At 41.9% G+C, this 16,900-nt stretch overlaps 3 protein-coding genes across 4 annotated transcripts; 1 reads left to right on the forward strand and 2 right to left on the reverse strand.

Moving 5' to 3' along the window:
* Positions 1-1,593: 1,593 nt before the first annotated feature.
* Positions 1,594-8,895, reverse strand: LOC146252016 (MAP kinase-activated protein kinase 2-like). The gene is made up of 10 exons (XM_084680689.1): positions 8,035-8,895; positions 5,341-5,480; positions 5,092-5,156; positions 4,895-4,974; positions 4,644-4,770; positions 4,271-4,346; positions 4,046-4,170; positions 3,846-3,931; positions 3,630-3,710; positions 1,594-3,353 (listed from the first exon to the last, which is right to left on the reverse strand). The coding sequence occupies exons 1-10, from the start codon at positions 8,269-8,271 to the stop codon at positions 3,210-3,212; spliced, it is 1,161 nt and encodes a 386-aa protein (XP_084536815.1). The 5' UTR covers positions 8,272-8,895; the 3' UTR covers positions 1,594-3,209.
* A 693-nt stretch (positions 8,896-9,588) lies between these two features.
* Positions 9,589-13,723, forward strand: eif2d (eukaryotic translation initiation factor 2D). 2 transcript variants are annotated; one of them, XM_084679227.1, is made up of 16 exons: positions 9,589-9,792; positions 10,039-10,229; positions 10,320-10,403; positions 10,521-10,611; positions 10,768-10,875; positions 10,991-11,262; positions 11,379-11,496; positions 11,585-11,630; positions 11,727-11,833; positions 11,931-12,086; positions 12,179-12,268; positions 12,400-12,495; positions 12,582-12,702; positions 12,806-12,980; positions 13,077-13,169; positions 13,322-13,723. In XM_084679227.1, exons 1-15 carry the CDS (start codon positions 9,737-9,739, stop codon positions 13,145-13,147), a joined length of 1,782 nt encoding a protein of 593 aa, XP_084535353.1. In that variant the 5' UTR covers positions 9,589-9,736; the 3' UTR covers positions 13,148-13,169; positions 13,322-13,723. The 2 variants fall into 2 exon arrangements, with proteins under 2 accessions (XP_084535353.1, XP_084535351.1); XM_084679225.1 differs by lacking the exon at positions 13,322-13,723 and having other exon boundaries at positions 13,077-13,285.
* An 885-nt stretch (positions 13,724-14,608) lies between these two features.
* LOC146252018 (putative G-protein coupled receptor 139) lies at positions 14,609-15,951 on the reverse strand. The gene is made up of 2 exons (XM_084681441.1): positions 15,810-15,951; positions 14,609-15,558 (listed from the first exon to the last, which is right to left on the reverse strand). Exons 1-2 carry the CDS (start codon positions 15,949-15,951, stop codon positions 14,609-14,611), a joined length of 1,092 nt encoding a protein of 363 aa, XP_084537567.1.
* Between the last annotated feature and the right edge of the window lie 949 nt (positions 15,952-16,900).

Raw genomic sequence — 16,900 nt, forward strand, 5'->3', positions numbered from 1 at the left:
CAGGTTGTTATTATGTACAGGTTTATGCAAACCTTTTGGCACCCCTGGCCAACATTTCTGTTACTCTGAATAGTTAAGTGATAAGAAGATAAACTGATCTCCAAAAGGCATAAAGTTAAAGTTGAAACATTATTTTTAACATTTTAAGCAAGATTAGTGTCACTTTTACTCGATTTGTTATTCACAGTAACACCATTTTTTGCCTGGGGTGTCCATACTTTTGCATAAAACTGTTACTCCCTTATGAAACTGAGAAGCATATGCCAAAGTAAACATGGATACATGATACAGTACATCAACATATTTTATGCAAATAATCTGATTTAGTGTTGCACTGATCTGTTAGACTTTCCTTTAAGTACATGACCTCCTTGAGCAGTACTTTTTGCATGTCAACCAGTGTTGGTAAGTTCCTCATTCCAGAGTGTTGTGTCTGGCCCGTGGGGCACCTCAAGGAAATTATAGGCTCGATGCTGTGAAGAAAGTCAGCCAACTGTCACCCTGTTGATGACAGATGATCACTATGACCTGCCTACACTTTCTTCACAACTCTGTCCTTGGGCTCTGTCTCTATTAGACCAAGAACAAATGGAGCCTTAGGCAGCTGTACAGTTGAAAGTGACATACTGACAAAGTGAATTTCTCACCTCAAATTCAAATTTTAAGTTAGGGAAGGGCCACAGCCAAGGTGGTCTGACAATGTTTCGATTTTACCCACATAATAATTTATAATGAAAACATTATTATTATTTAAATAACTTTATATCTAGTCAGAGCCCAGGGTATCATTTTGGCCAGTTTTACCAGCAGCTGAATGCGTATTATAACACTGCTTTATTATTATGCATTACTGGATATCATACGTTTCTCTAGCACACTAACCAGGAACAGCCTTAGGTCTATAATCATATTATTTGTATTTTGGGAAGAATACCTCCTTTTTTAAGTCATTTGTTCTCCAAATGTCTTAGCTGACATGTCAGTGATTTGGTACTGGCACCAGTGACTGTGTCTGCGGTGTTCCAAATAGGAAAGCTACTCTGATCCACATGACACCAAGCAGGAAGAATGCAGAGTGTTTCCTGATGCACAGCCTTATCTGTTTGGAAGAGAGGGAGCTGTATTAGTGCCATAGACCAGATGAAAACATTTTGTCCCTGCAAAACATTCCACATTAGACAAAAGTAAAAAAAACAAAAAAAACATAGACATCTTAAAATATTTGTAAATTGCTATAGCATAAGCCGTCAGGGTATTGACTGGTCATTACTTCTACATAGTCATTTATGGAATAGGATACTATAGATAATCTGAGGTTGATGGATGTGGTACCAAAAGTAAGCCCACATACTTTCTACATATGAAAACCTATTACAAGGGTATCAGTAGGAAAAAAGTATTTTGTCAAGAATACATTTAAGGCAATTATTTTTAAGTAGGGACAGCGTCATTCTCTTTGAGTTTTCTTCCAGAAGAGGGCAATGTTTGTCAAATGTCAATTACAGAAAGTGCTCTCACACCATAAAAAAAGACAAAGTGCTGAGATATGTATGCGCAATTAAACCACATAACAAGGCACAAGATGACAAAGTATTTGGGGTTAAAGGGGGTTTATTCCACAGTAAAGGACACTGGACACGAGTAAAGTGTCCAGAGGGTTTGAGATGTGCTACATGTTATACTGTACATCTACTCAGCACACCTATGAAGCTACAATGATGCTCTGCAACTTACATTTACTTATGACTGTCAAACTGGAGGAAGTTCATTCGTAGAGCGAGGAGCAAGAATCTCTATTACTGCTGTGTGGATGCTGACACTCATCCTAACAGTCCTGTTCTTGAGCAGTGGAGAACCATGTGCAATCAGCATCTATTTGTGTGTTGGACCAGGGCTGGCATGGTCAAAATGTCCCCTATGGCCCGCTGAGGGGTGTGGAGATAATGACATCAATTGGATACTACCACATTGTGGTGATATTGTTTATTCACCGTCCTTACCTTGGATATCTTTAACATGAGATCAGCACACCCACAACTCCAAATCATGCATAGACTCATTGGGAGGTTTGTGTGAAAGGTTAGGCAGACAGACCCAACATTAGAACTCTCCCCAGTACTCTCAAGGCACTAATTCTTTCTAAACAGTAAGTTAAAAAATAAGATCTGCAATGTATACATACATAACTCTAGGCACACAGACATGTTGGCAAAAAAAAGACCCGACCCACAGTAAAACACAATCAATGGCCATCATACATTTGAAGTCTAAAGTGAAGCAGATTTCATGGCAACAAAACTCCCACCACAAATAGAAAACCTGTACTTGTGAGATGTGAATAAGTATATACACCGAACGCTGAGGGAGAGACATTCAATTAAACAATTCAAACGTTTCTACAATACTTTCAGTGTATATTACATCGTAAATTAATTGGTGTGCAAACTGGTGATAATTAGTAACAACAGTCCTACAGTACAGTATCAAATGTTCTCTACAGTAAAGTATTAAATACTGTCTAAGGGATCAATGTCACCAATTATTTGATCAGGAAATCATCTTTCTATTATGCTTCACCTCGTAAGTTACTGGCACTTTGTAGGCTGTTAAACAAAAATTATTCTCCCTGTGAGGATTAACAAATATATAGTCCTTCAGTGCACATATATATCCCCAACCCAATGCATAATTATTTCTTTGACATTAGTTTTAAAGGACCATCACAGTCATATTAGAGTGGTTTCATTGATATGGTTGTATGGGCCTTGTACCCAGGGCCCTACTATACACAGATCTTGAAACAGGCTGTGAAACATGTGGGCACAAGTAAAAATAAAACAACAGTGAACAGAGCTCGGCTTGATTCTACATTAGTTACAGTGCTTCTGGCTCTGCAAGGTTAAACAACACTTCCATAGTTACATCAAGGCAATCCTGTTATGATCAACATCTGATTACTATGGTGACAATTAAATGAACCAGATGTATTTACTTCAATGGCAAGGGGTAAAAAGGGTTCAACTAAGAAGAAGGACAAATATATATATATATTTGTCCTTCTTCTAAAATCTAAAATCAAGCAAAAATTAACACTGACAATAAAAAATAAAAAAAATGATTACCAAACAGGCTTCTCTGTTTCAAGAGTGTGTGTGTGTGTGTGTGTGCGTGTGCGTGTGTGTGTGCGAGTTTCTTAAAGTGTCTTTGTCTCACAGTCCTGGAGCCTGAGTGGTAGCATTGTTGGCCTTCTTCCTTCTTTTCATCAGCAGAGGATTCGTCGACTCCTGGATGGTTTTGATTTTAATCTGCTCATAATCCACTCTCATGGTTGCCAGGGCACTTGTCATTTCCTCCTAATGACACAAATATCAACAATGCAACCTGGGTAAATGGCTTGCCGCCAGTCCCTAGAGTAAGTATTATGAAACAGTTTAAGCCATTTTGCCAATATAATTCCAGGCACAATGCTGTCCCAGAATTACACTGGTAAAAGGCCAAAGCTCCGACTATGAAAATATTTTTAAATCCAAAATCAGAAAAGGAAACCCCCCCCCCTCATCAAGCCTGTAGTGATGGGTGCCTGATGAGTGATGGGTGCTAAACTCATATCAGAACGGTGCTCTGCTCACCTTCACCTCCTCCCAGACATCCTGCTCTTCCTTCAGAACACGACTTGTGTGAAGAGGAGTCTGAGGCACCACCATAGACTGCTGCACAATCACATCAACGATGGAATCAGTATCGACAAAGCACATCACAAAGTAGCTCATTTCAATAGCTTTTCATGTCCTTGATGCAAGGCCTCCAGGGAACCTCCAGCATACTGTGGGAGGCAAACTACTTACATTGATCCAAGGGTGGTTCATGAACTCTGTGATGCTCATCCTCTGGCTGGGCTCAGTCTTCAGCAGGTGGCGGATCAGCTGCTGGGCTGGAACACAGGATGTGGAAACCAAGGGGTTCACATGTCTGCGTATACACCTCATCTACATCACCACCAGTGTCTCATGGTTCTGTATACATACAGCCCTGCCGTCTCAAGTACCTTCTTCAGACACGTCAGACCACTCAGGGTTGGGAAACTCGTACTGCCCGTTGCGAATGCGCTTCTTCATCCCTGGAGATATGGCCAGGCCGTGGTTAGAGTAGAAGGGGGGGTATCCACAAAGTCTGGGGACAGATAAGGAGTTGAGTGGAGGATAAGCAACATGCATATTGGAGCACAAGTATTCCTGCACAGTCCAATAGTATTCATATGTGCTGTACTCACAGGATATACATGATGACGCCCAGAGACCACATATCGCAGGACTTGTCGTACTTCTCTGGACCAAGAACCTCTGGAGCTAGGAGACAGCTCAACAACTAAGAATCATAATACATTCGCATCTTGTGTTTCATGACTAATGTAACTGACATTCTGAAATTCATAATTCTTCATGTAATGTCATCATTATTCAAAAGGCATCCGACTATGACCGACCCTTGACTAAAGGATTTCCTCTACGCTCATAACATTTACAGTATGTTGGTGGAATCAACAGGAAATGTTGGTCAGCAGAATGTGCTGTCAGAGATTTCTAACCCTGTAAGTCATCAAGGGGAACCACATGTTGCATTCAGTTCAGACCACACGTCCTTACCAACATAGTAGGGGGTATAGCACGGTGTGGCCAGGGAATTCAGTGTGGTGATTTCCTTGGCAAAGCCAAAGTCTGTCAGTTTGAGTAGGGCATCTGGCCTTTCTGAGGTATACAGGAGGTTCTCTGGCTGAAAACAGACAAACACAGACAAAGTTGATCCTTTCCATCTGGACATAAAGGGTTTCTGAAGTTTAATCATTAGACATTAAGGCAGGAATATTCATATTCATCTAGTAACCAGCCAGGCTTACCTTTATATCTCTGTGGGCAATGTCAATGGCATGCAGATACTGGATGGCCTCACCTATACTCTTCATGATGTCAGAAGCCTCTACAGAGAGAAAAAGAGAAATAAAGAGGGACAGACAAGGGGATTAAGATGCATTTAAAGCGCAACATTAGGTTGGGAATGAGGTAACTGGAATTTGAATGAAGAATGTCTCTTTACCTCTTTCTGTGAAGGCTTGGTTCCCTCTGTCCTGAATATGACTGAACAGCTCACCGCCATCCATGCTGAAGAGAAAAAAAAGAAACAGAACACAGGAAATAGATAGCTCATGAACCACTTGAGATGTTTAATTGATAATCCATTTAAAAGGTCCTGCAATTCAAATATTGTAAACAATGTGAATGGCTAGGGTTTATGAGCACAGGAATCAGGTCAACGACAGAGACTGGTTTGTGACTGTACACCCACCACTCCATGACGATGAGAAAGCACTTCCTGCCCTGGTAAAGGTTCTCGTAAACATCCACGATGCGTACGATGTGTGAGCAGGGTGACGCCCTCCAGTGTAGCTCCACCTCTCGTCGACCTTTGGGGCAATCTTGCAGCATCTGAGACATGAGCGAGGAGAATGAAAACCTTACCAATTCTGAGCGATGAGCAGTAAATGGGCTGAACAGTTTTGTGCCTTTATCCTCTCAGTTTTCTCTCGGGGCAACACTGACGCTAATCTAGGATCAGATTACTCAAATCTCTGATTAGCAGCACATTTCAACTCGTTGTGAAGGTATGACATTCTGAACCACAGATGCCTTTGACTTCATCCTTAATTCTAATCATATGCCTTACTGTCTGTCCCAGACAGCAGACACATCTCCATAACACAATTTCCCTCCTTCCGAGATGCATCTGCTCCTGAACCAGAAACAATGCAGCCTAATGGCTTCACTCAGCGATCTCCGGGAGAGAGGATGGACAAGGGGGAGGAAGAACCAGGTGTTATGGAGAATCAAGACCTGTGAATTTATAAACAACACTATGTAGGGAGACGTTACAAAAGGCCTAATTGCAGTTTCCTTCGAAATCTCGTTTAATTTAGTCTGTAGGAAGGCAGACAGTTATTTCGTATTTAAAGTTCAATCAGAGGGGCTCTGTGCTGCTGCCATCCCCAATCCTCCTTTAGACAGTGTTTGACCACTTCAACAACTAACCATGAGTCACACAGTGTGTCGTCATGCACTGCCCTCGGGAGGGGGGCTTCATACCAGCTGGCACTGCCATCTCCACAGCAACACACACCACCACAGCTGTGTTTCAGACCTCTCACAGCAGTACACACACACACACACACACACACACAACACACACACACACACACACACAGCAGACTATTCTCCCAGGCAGTACAATTCAAATAAAGTCAATTGACAGGATGAAGAGGAATCACCCTCACAAAACAGCAGAGGAAGGGCTGAGAAGAAAGACCAATTTTTCACAAACCCACACCAGCCGGGGAATTGTGACAGAAGATCTTCTTGGAAGGATGGATGCAGAACATAGTACCAGGGAGGCCCTTCTGGGGGATGTGTACTGGCCCCCAGGCACTTTCTTGGTTAATAAAAGCTGAGAATGTAACCTAGAGGACAGTACTGCTGCAAACCACACCCAATAATCCCTTCTGTCATGTATGGGCTCTCCCACAAAACTAATTTTAGACACAAAACTTTAGAGAATTAGATTGCAAAATGCAATCAAAACATCACAAGTACTCTCTTTCTGTTGAGCAACATCTCTATTAGATAATGCCATTACTGGAGGTGTATAATAAGCATCACCAGATCAACCAACCATAAAGCCTCATGCTTCAAGTCATTGGAGAATGGAGAGGTCTTGTTGTAGAGCCAAAGACACTGAGGTACTCCATCACAAGACACAGGCCAGTCAATAACCCATAACCATGTGACACCTTAACAGTGTCGCCTCTTCCTCGCCCTCTCCGTTGCAATGACAGGCAACACTCTGCATTCTAATGCCGTCACCCACACCGTCCAATGGGAGCAGGTGTTCTGGAGGAGGGGGCCTGGCGACACACGTGCCTCAGCTCTGAGAACAGATCCCAAGGGTAATATCACAGGAAGGGATCCATGTCTCTCAATTATTCTGGCTTCCACATCAACACTAGGACTCAGCATGCAATAACAATGCCTTGGAGGGAAGGAGGGGAGAATGAGAGCTGTTAGTGTGACTGTGTAACATTAAAGGAGGGAGTAGGTGTGGGGCTTGAACGGTAGGTCTTAAAGACCTGGAAAGCAACATTTCATTATGGCTAGTGAAAGCCTAAGCTGAACGGAGGATGTCGTAACAAAAACCTTAAAAGCCTTGAACAGATTATGAAACATGTACTACATTAACTTGCAATTTAAATAAAACAGACACCCAACACAATGTATTTTTGAAGTGGAACATATCTAATTTAGTCTAAATTCACCGTATTTGAAAAAAATATATATATGTATACTGTATCACAGCTTAGACAAATAGGCCTAATAACAGCAGAAGGTCCTTTGTTAGTTTCCGTTTCCGATAGCCGACAGGGAAGACTAGAGGCCAAAGCTATTTGTGGATCAGAATGACAGCTGCAGCATTACTTCACCCACTACCCAGTCCTGTGAAGGAAAGACCTGCTTGGAACCAATGCTCGTTTTTGTATCAACAACACATCCACAGACTTACACACTGGCTCTAAAGCACAAGTCAGAAAACATGACAAATAGGACATTGCAAACAAACAATTACAAATCTTTGGGGTGCTTCAAAGGGAAGAACTCATGGCCTACATTTGACATAATGTATATTGTTATATTTAATATATAATTTCAATAAGCTAGATAAACCAATATAAAATGTTCTGTTATGTAAACAACACATCTGCAACTTCTCTGTGCCTTCACTTATAGAACGGTGATATTGGCAACTTTGCAATCAATTAAACTTGACATAATTTGTTTAATGTTAGTTCCATTTGCATCCACCTGGATTCACCCTTCAGTTAGGCTACTCCATTATATAACTTGTAATTTCCCAGTAGAATACAGTCTGAAATGTTTGACTGGCAGATAGCAAGAATGTACAGTAACAAACCTAAGAGGAAAATAAAATGTTTACCTTCAGTGCGTATTTCTCCCCACTTGCTTTCCGGAATATTTCCAATACTTTTCCATTTATTCCCATTCCAAGTACTTGACGTGTAACCGTGTAATCGTCAGTTATGGCATGCTTTTTTGTTTGAAGAGGGTTGTGTGGTTTAACGAAAAATTGAGGAAGGGATGCTGAGTTTAGATTTGGCGCTTGTTGCTGGTTTGGGAACGCTTGTTGGTTCTGGTTCCCTGCATTCGATAACATTGTTCTTCTTTGGTTTGAGCGCGGGCTACTTTTAAAAAGTCAGAATACCCTATGTATTATCAGTAAATTACATGAAATTGTGGTTCCCTTGCTTTACTAACTAGCTAGCTAGGTAGTCCTACCTGTCAAAACCTGGTTGTCCAGAAGTAGCATGCTGCTATAGCACAATAGCTTGTTTGCGTGTGACAAGTCTCGTTTCCCAAATCTAGCCTATAGCTACAGGGCAATGGAAATACAAATTGTTGTAATTTTACACCAACAATTAAGTCATATTGCGAAGCCAACGCTCAATCGGCTCTATAGTCATAGCTTAATTACCGGCGTTCAGCTATCTTGGTAGCCAAAATGCAAACAAACTTGAGCGGCTTCGTTTCACTGCCAACTGCTTTGAAGAGCCTCTAAATAGTGAAAGGGAGCAAGGGAGAGTTCTTTTTTCCACCGCTAGTCAAAAATGTTCCCTAGATGTCATTAACAAATCAATTACTACGCTCGCTTGTCTCTCACTATGGATAAAGTCGGATATGAGATAACACAACGAGTGTTATCTGAGCTACAATGGTCCCTAGCTAATCTAGCTCATTTCCTCACTCTTGCTTGTATTGTTGGCCATGATGACCTCACTTCAATAAGGTGGATCAGTTCTACTAGCCTCAAGTCATTTAAAACTGCAGTTGCAGACATCAGACGTCGCTGTTGTTTTATAAATGGGAACTGAAAGTGACTACTCATAACAAAATTCAACATTTATTATGTAGATGGCTGGGACATATTTTACAAAAATATGTTTTGTCTCTTGACAACAATGACGTGATAGGGTGACCCGGACAGAGTGATCAAACTAAGGTCAGACCAGAGCCTGTTTAAGCATATATTAGATATTCTCTGGTCAGACTGTAGTGTCTTTTTCCTGTAGTCTAAGACAGTCCAGTCCCAAAGACTAGTATTGCTTCCAGTATTTGAGAGGTTCATTGATCAGTCGTACAGATTACGTATGCCGATCATTGACATGTATTAATTTATTTATATTGAATCTATAAATGATATTAAATAGTTACTTTAATACACTTACAATGCCATACTCATTACATAGTAACCGTTTTACAGTTCAATGTGGATAAGAAGTAGGGGTGGAATTAGAATGCCTGGTCCATGAAAAACATTTGACACTGGTCAAACAGATACCACCTTCTTTGTAGCTGTATCAAGTCTAGTATCGTTATTTTAGTCGTGTTTAAGGTTCGGGGTGTTTAGTTTAGTTGATAAGACGGACATCTTTAATGCGGAACTAATGTCTTTCTGCGATTTAACCCGGACCCATTTGGTGTTACAACAAATAAAGTCACTGTGCAGCGATGCTGTCCAGGTGCTGACTTTTGACAGTAAAATATTGTTCATGTTAGAAAGAAGGGTGTTTAAGCGTGATACGTAATACCAATCACATGCTAATCTGAACGGATTGGCGAAGATGTTTGCTAAAGCGTTTCGTGTCAAGTCTAATACCGTAATAAAAGGATCTGACAGGTGAGAGAGCTCACAGCCATCTAGCTGATCAACTAGCCAAGCCACGAATTGTTCTTAGCTAGCTAGCTGAATACCGTCACTCTTCAAAATGCAGTTAAAGTGTAGCTATCTAAAATCTTGTCAATGTGAAGTAGTGGTAGTTTCAGGTTTTTGTGTGAATATTCCTGTCACTGGTTATTACGCCAAATGAGGATGTTTTGTAGCTTATACACCAAAAACCTTACCAAGATCTACCATCGTCTACAGGAGGAAACTGAAGACAGATATAGCTGCTGCCTTTCCCTCATTGTCTGCTGAGGAGGTGTCCGAGTTGGTCCCAAACAAGGAGGAACTGAACGTAGTGAAGGTTTATGCACACAAAGGAGATGCAGTTACACTCTATGTGCTTCATAAGAACCCAATGTTCTTTGAAGTTGACAAGCATCTCTTTCCCACAGGTAATATTTATCTGATAATTATCGATTCTGTAAGGACTTATGCAAGTAGATGTTTATTGTAACTGCTATGGATGTTATGCTGATTTTCAGTGTATACCCTTTGGCGTTATCCCAGTGCCTTGCCAACATTCATGACATGGCCTGCAGTGCTCCAGAAGTTAATTGGAGGGGCAGGTTAGCTTTTTGGTTTTGTATGATTGAGGAATTAGACACCATATCTGAGATCAAGTTCTAAATGTAATAGGGATACTGGTAACCTTTACCAAAAACCTTGTTGTTTCCCCTGTATAGATCTCATGCTGCCTGGAGTGGTAGTGCCTTTATGTGGTCTCCCAGAGGTGAAACAGCATGACTGTTGTGCAGTTACAGTGGTCAGCAGCAGGTAGACTACTACACAATATATAATCGTTTGGTTTAGTTAAGTTGATTCTTAGTTTATTTTATAATTTTTCTTCTTAAAAGACCACTTTGGTGAGTGATCTTTGCTAATGAGGAATCATCTTTGAATCTGTATGTGTTTGTCTTTGTCTGTTTTAAGGGCTCCAGTGGCAGTGGGCACTGCCACCACGTCAAGTGCAGATATGCGAGGTGTGGGTATGAAGGGAAGAGGGGTGTCAGTCCTCCACACTTACATGGACACATTGTGGTGAGTGGCTGCTTGCATCCTGATTAAGCTGTCTGTTCATATGCTCACGTTCATATCAATGCTTATCCTACAAAATTCGATTTTTCTCTACTGTGTTTTTGTTTGAACTTGACAGGGCGTTCGGAGACAAGTCTGCCCCCCCCTCCATTCCTCATGTGGACATTGAAGGTTTGCAGGAGCTGGAGGACGAGAATGGTGGAGAAGAGAGGGACGAGGAGTCAAAGAAAGACGAAGATGAACCATGTCCCAATTCTAAATGTGATCAGGCTACAGATGCATCCTGTCCCAATGTCCAGGAACTGAGCCTTTGTGAGAGAGAGCAGGAGGGGGGGGAGCAGGGCGAAGAGGAGACAGAGGAAGACCCAGAGGAGCAGAGAACACCACAAGGTAACTACTGGATCACGCTTGTCTTCTGTCTTCCTTTTCAGTAATATTCCTGTGTATCATTCCATAACGTAGTTGCAAACATGTTTATGCCTGTCTTGTCTGTCTGGACCTAACAGAAACGATGGATGCACTGCTGCTGCAATGTTTTCTCCATGCACTTAAGAGCAAGGTGAAGAAATCAGAGCTTCCCCTGCTGACCAGCACTTTCTTGCGCATCCATATGGTCTCCTGCTGGTAAGAATGGGTTACCCATGTGTCTGATAGGAGTTCAGCTAGTAAAGAGAAGTTATATCACTCATACTCCAGAATTGTTGTTTTGCAGTCCAAGTGGAAAGCAACTTGATATTAAGAAATCCAGCTTTAAGAAGGTAATCTCAGAAGATATTCATATTTAACACTGTGTTGACTCGTTTAATCACTTAACCCAGAGATGTACTGTGACACATAGCCTGATTTATCCATAGTTATCCAAGTTCCTGCAGAGCATGCAGCAGCAGCGCGGCCTGGTGCGAGTGAAGGAGCTGAGCAAGGGAGTAGAGAGCATCGTGGAGGTGGACTGGAAGAACCAAGAGTGAGTCAACACTGTAGCCTCTAGCTCTGTATTCTGTCCTAGGCCCAGTTGAAGTCCCTGACATGATTCAACTTTTAATGTTTGGGACTCCTGGCAGACTGCGCCGCTTCCAAGCCCCTGAGGATTCTGTGGTAGAGGAGGCTTCAGTAGAGGTGGGAGGGGAAGGAGAGAAGCCGTACCATCCCCCTGAGATCAGCATGCTCTTTTCTGTGTCTGCTCGCCTTCAGCCCCTCTTCCTTGATGCCAATAAGAGGTGGGTTACTAGGTGTGCTAGTGTCTAAGCAAATTTGCCACCAATTCTGTTTAAGATGCATTTCTTTATCCTATGTGGGCTTTGTATTCCAGAAAAGGGGCAGTGCTTCAGCCGGCGGAAGTAAGAAATATTATCACAGACTTTGTCAAGAGGAATGAGTTGGTAGATGAGAATAATAAGAAGTAAGACCGACAATATAATACATTTGATAAATTAAAAGTGGATTGAAAACATTTAATTATTTGAATGATTTAAATGGATTTATTAGTTTTTATGTCAATAAGTTTAGTAAATTGTCAATATTACTTCTCAGTTACGTCATTATCAACCCGACCCTCTGTGACTGCCTGCTGGAGAAGTCAGAGTACCAGGAAGTAGAGGCCCTCAAGTGGGATGATCTGTTCAGCCGGTAAATAACTTTCATACCAGGGAGATATAGACACACAGAATTGTGTTACTACCAAGAAACAAAATAGCACCATCTTGTGTTCACAGGACACTAGACAAAATGCAACAATGCCATCAGATGGTGTTCCCTGGCTGTGCACCTGTAATCAAGAAGGGCCACATAGAGCCCATTGACATTTCTGTGGCCTCCAGGGGGTCCAACAAGAAGGTATGTTCTGTTACTCTGTTCTCAGTTGTGAGTATTTTAACTGTACTGGGATTCCATAACCTGTCTTTCCTTTCTCTCCTTTCTATATGCTCCCTTGCTGTAGGTGACTTTGATAAAGAATCTGGAGCTATATGGTCTGGACCCCACAGCTGTGTCCGCAGCCTTGCAGCGCAGGGTCCAGGCCAGCTCAGTGCTGAACCCTATCCCTGGTTCCAAAGAAAAAGTTGTAGTCCAAATCCAGGGCAACCAGGTCCAGCATGTAGGAAAACTGCTGCTAGGTTGGCAAACTTTTAACCACAATTCAAGTAACACTGAATTATGTGGTTTGTTATATTTTTCTAATGAGTGCAATTTGCTTTTTCTTTTCTGTTCAGATTACTATCAAATTCCTCACAAGTACATCCAGGGACTTGACAAAGCTACAAAACCTGGCAAGAAGAAATAGCACAACCTGACTATTATCCACTGTAAGAGGAAGTCAGATAGCACCTACAAATGTTATCCACCATCTATACATATACTGTATATTGTATATAAAAATAACCAACTGCATTTGTGGAATAAAGTCAAAAATCTAAAATAATCTAAATTGTTCAAATTGTTTTTGTTGATTTAATAGATTTGTCTCATGAGATCGATTGTTCTTCTTGGATGCCAGTTTGAGATAGTCACCCTATTCCTCAACGCCTCCTTACTGGGCCGAGCTAGTCAGGGAAGCACCAGGCCAGACAGCTTCTGACTCATGATCAGTGGGGTAAGGTGTCCTTGCCATAGCGTCAGTTAGCTGTTTTGGCTGTGGTCTCAGTTCTGGGAAGATATTCTCTCCCTTGGAATTGTATCACAATCTGAAACAAACATAAATCTCCTACAAAATATCCCTTGTTAATGATGAGTCTGGACAATATTTTTTTGTCTGGTGCCCAAGGTAATGGTGTGGTCAAGGCTGCTTTATAATGAGGATTTGTTCAATAGAACAATGTGTATGTAATCATGATAATCCATTAAAAAAAAGTACAACATATTTAAGAATAGTTACAAAATATAATCGACAATTATAATTTTACACATGTCCCACAGCATATCTAAGTAGGAGATTTACAAAATCTCTGAAATTTATCATAGTTTTCAATAGTCAATATTATTTTTCATGAACTATAGAATTTTGACTTCCAAGAGGAAATTCCATCGAAGGCTTATCTGAGGTCAAAAGTGTACATTGCACTTACTTCTAATAAATATTAATACCTTTAAAATCTCTTTACCATCTAATCCATTTGAATGAGTAAAGCAAAAGTACTTTTTCTTGTAGTTTTTTTGCCGTGGCACACATTAAATAAACAGTAGATTCATTGTGAATAAACAGCATTGTATGAAGTGCAGTGCAGAATCCAAAGCTCCCAGTCTACATGGCTCTCATTAGATATATATGAAAGAAAGAAAACTCTAGTGAATTTAAGCATACAACATGTTACGTGATTGAGTATTGTTAAACCATTAAAACACCTATTTTAGGAAATTAAAACTTCTACTGCCAGGAGTGAAGACCATTCCAATCATGTATTGTGCCTTTTTGTTTACATTATGCCTGGATACCTGTTCTAGGAAATTAATTTCCGAATCCAAACTGTGGGGGTAAACAGTGCATGTGTGTGTCAGAAATGTTAACACTGATAGGGGTTCTGTTGTACTACTTTTACAGATGAACCAAATGAGTAAAACACACAAACATGCTTGCAGGGAAGCAAATTAAGTCAGGTTTTATGGAGTTCCTGTTCAATTTCAAATATGTGTGAGTAGGAATTGACCCATAAACCATCATGAATGTTTGCTAGATCTTAACCACTCTTCTGAGAAACGGGGGAAAGTCCATATTCACGACTTCCTTAAATACAGTACCTTAATGCTACTAATAACAGATAGCAAGGCTGTTATTAGGCAATGTTTTAGTAGTCTTGCTTGTCTTGCAATGAGAGAAAACCTGTTGAACATAGGCGATGTACTCCTGTCGAAACCTGGCCTGCGTGCAGGCGTACAGGTACATGTTGACCGCTGCGTTACTGAGGCTCAGCATGCTGCCTATGTCAGCGGCTATGTTGATCTGGAGGGTGTAGTTGTTCCGGTCCTGCCCATAGTAGTGTGTGGTGCGCAGGATGATCTGGGTAATGGAGCGTGTGATAGACAGCAGCACAAAGCTCATGGACACCGTCATCAGTAGCACCACTGACCTCCTCTTCCTGCTGCGCAGCAGGGGGGTCACCCTGTAGACCCCGGAGGCCAGGCTTGTGGTGATGTGGACCCTGTTACTGAGGGAGATCTGCCGCACCGTCAGCCCGTTCAGACTGAGGATGATGAGGAACGGCAAGACGTAGGTCAGCAGGGTCTGGGCCCACACCAGGGCGTGGACAAAGTGAGAGGGGGCCTCGTGTCTGTAGATACAGACCCATCTTGTCTGGTTGTCTTGGGAGATTGCGACTGATGCATTGGACCAGTAATAGGGGATGGCCAGTAGGTGACTTAGGAGGAAGATGGTGGTAATGATCCAGAGGGCACACCTCGAGTTGCAGAGTCTGATCTTGATGTTCCATGTATGGATGGCAACAAAGCGCTCTGCTGTAAAGGCCACCACAAGCCAGGTGGAGGCATTATTGGCCCCATAGCTGAAGATGTCCCTCAGACTGCACCAAGGTTGATGGCTCCAAAAGGGCTCCTGCTGGTGGTATTTGACAGTAAGCTCCAAGACCACTATGAAAACCAGGACCAAGATGTCAGCCACAGAGATGGCCATCAGGTAGAAGGTGCTGGACCTTGAGAGCATGCAGTTCCTCCTCCAGAATATCAAGAAGGTAATGATGTTAGCTGGAGGACAGAATCCCATAATTGAGGGCTTCTTTTGAAACAGTCATTTTAGTGTTACAGTTTATTACACTGTAACAGTGTAATAAATGACTAGAGAAATTGCATTAAGACACATTGATCACAGAGTCTAAAGATAACATACTGATGAATCGGGCTTAACACTTCAACCTATAATGTTGTGCCATAGACGAGACAGTGTATTTAGCGATTGGCGCAGTAGACACCCTGCAGTGAGGTGTACTGATACTTACAGGGGATCCCGACCACAGCCAGGGCAGTATAGAACACCCCCTGCAGGGTGTCCATCCAGTGCTCCTCCTGGGGCCTCATGTCTTCACCTAGTAAGGGTTTTACAATCAGAACCAACAGCTGGTCCTCCTTTGCTCCCACCATCCCCACAACATCTCACTGCGGAGACTCAGTGCCGTGCCTCCTTATAAAGAGTGATGGTCACACACACACACAAATTGGATAGCGTCTATGTTTACCTCATGTTAATCATTACAGTGTGATGACCTCAGAAGCACAGACATGTTTATATGTGTTTGCTGCTTTGTAGGCTACTAGGGCTCTCTCTCAGTTTATAGATGGGAATGATGGCAGGGTTGGTAGTAGGGATTTGTGCACATCAGAGATGTCTCCTTCTGACACACTTCCCTTCTCTCCTGGGGCCATTCCAGGGAATATACTTTACAGGAATGGCCCGGTGCATTTTCCCGACAGGCCAGGAAACCATTGTCATATTTTTGTTCTCTTTGAAGATGAGAACCCTGTCTATGGATTTGATGTTTCTGTGGCTAATATAAGTCACCCATCATCTGGAGACCTATATGCTTGTGTGTGGGTGGAAGGATGGGGTTGGAATAAAGAAACTAGAATGCTGTATAGATAAACAATAGTCCTTTATAAAAGTCATAAAAATCAGATTACACTTTCACATATTGAACTATTTTATACTATTGCATCCCTCAGCCACACTCACATGCAGTATCTATTGTAATAACAAAATCAAGACATATTGTTATTTTGAATCCATATGCCAAAAGTGAATGTTTAGGAGGAATGCCAGTGTAAGCTTCGTCTGAGTATAGATTCTGCAGACTCAACCTTTCCTGTGTCCCCTCATGGGTGAGTTGGTGTGAAGGGAGAGGGCATCCATCTATGTAGAGTGTGTTCAGTATGGGACCAGTGGTGCAGTGTAGACTGCATCTCTGACAGCCATGGCAGGAGTCCCAGGGTGATCCTTGCCCAGGTGAGCCCATTTGTCTGGTTCTGCCACCACTATACCCAGAGGCTAAACGACTAAACGAATAATGACTCAGACAGTCATTATTCCGGCTCA

Source organism: Hypomesus nipponensis, chromosome 18 (assembly GCF_054491055.1).
Source record: "Hypomesus nipponensis isolate SF chromosome 18, ASM5449105v1, whole genome shotgun sequence".
NCBI lineage: Eukaryota > Metazoa > Chordata > Actinopteri > Osmeriformes > Osmeridae > Hypomesus > Hypomesus nipponensis.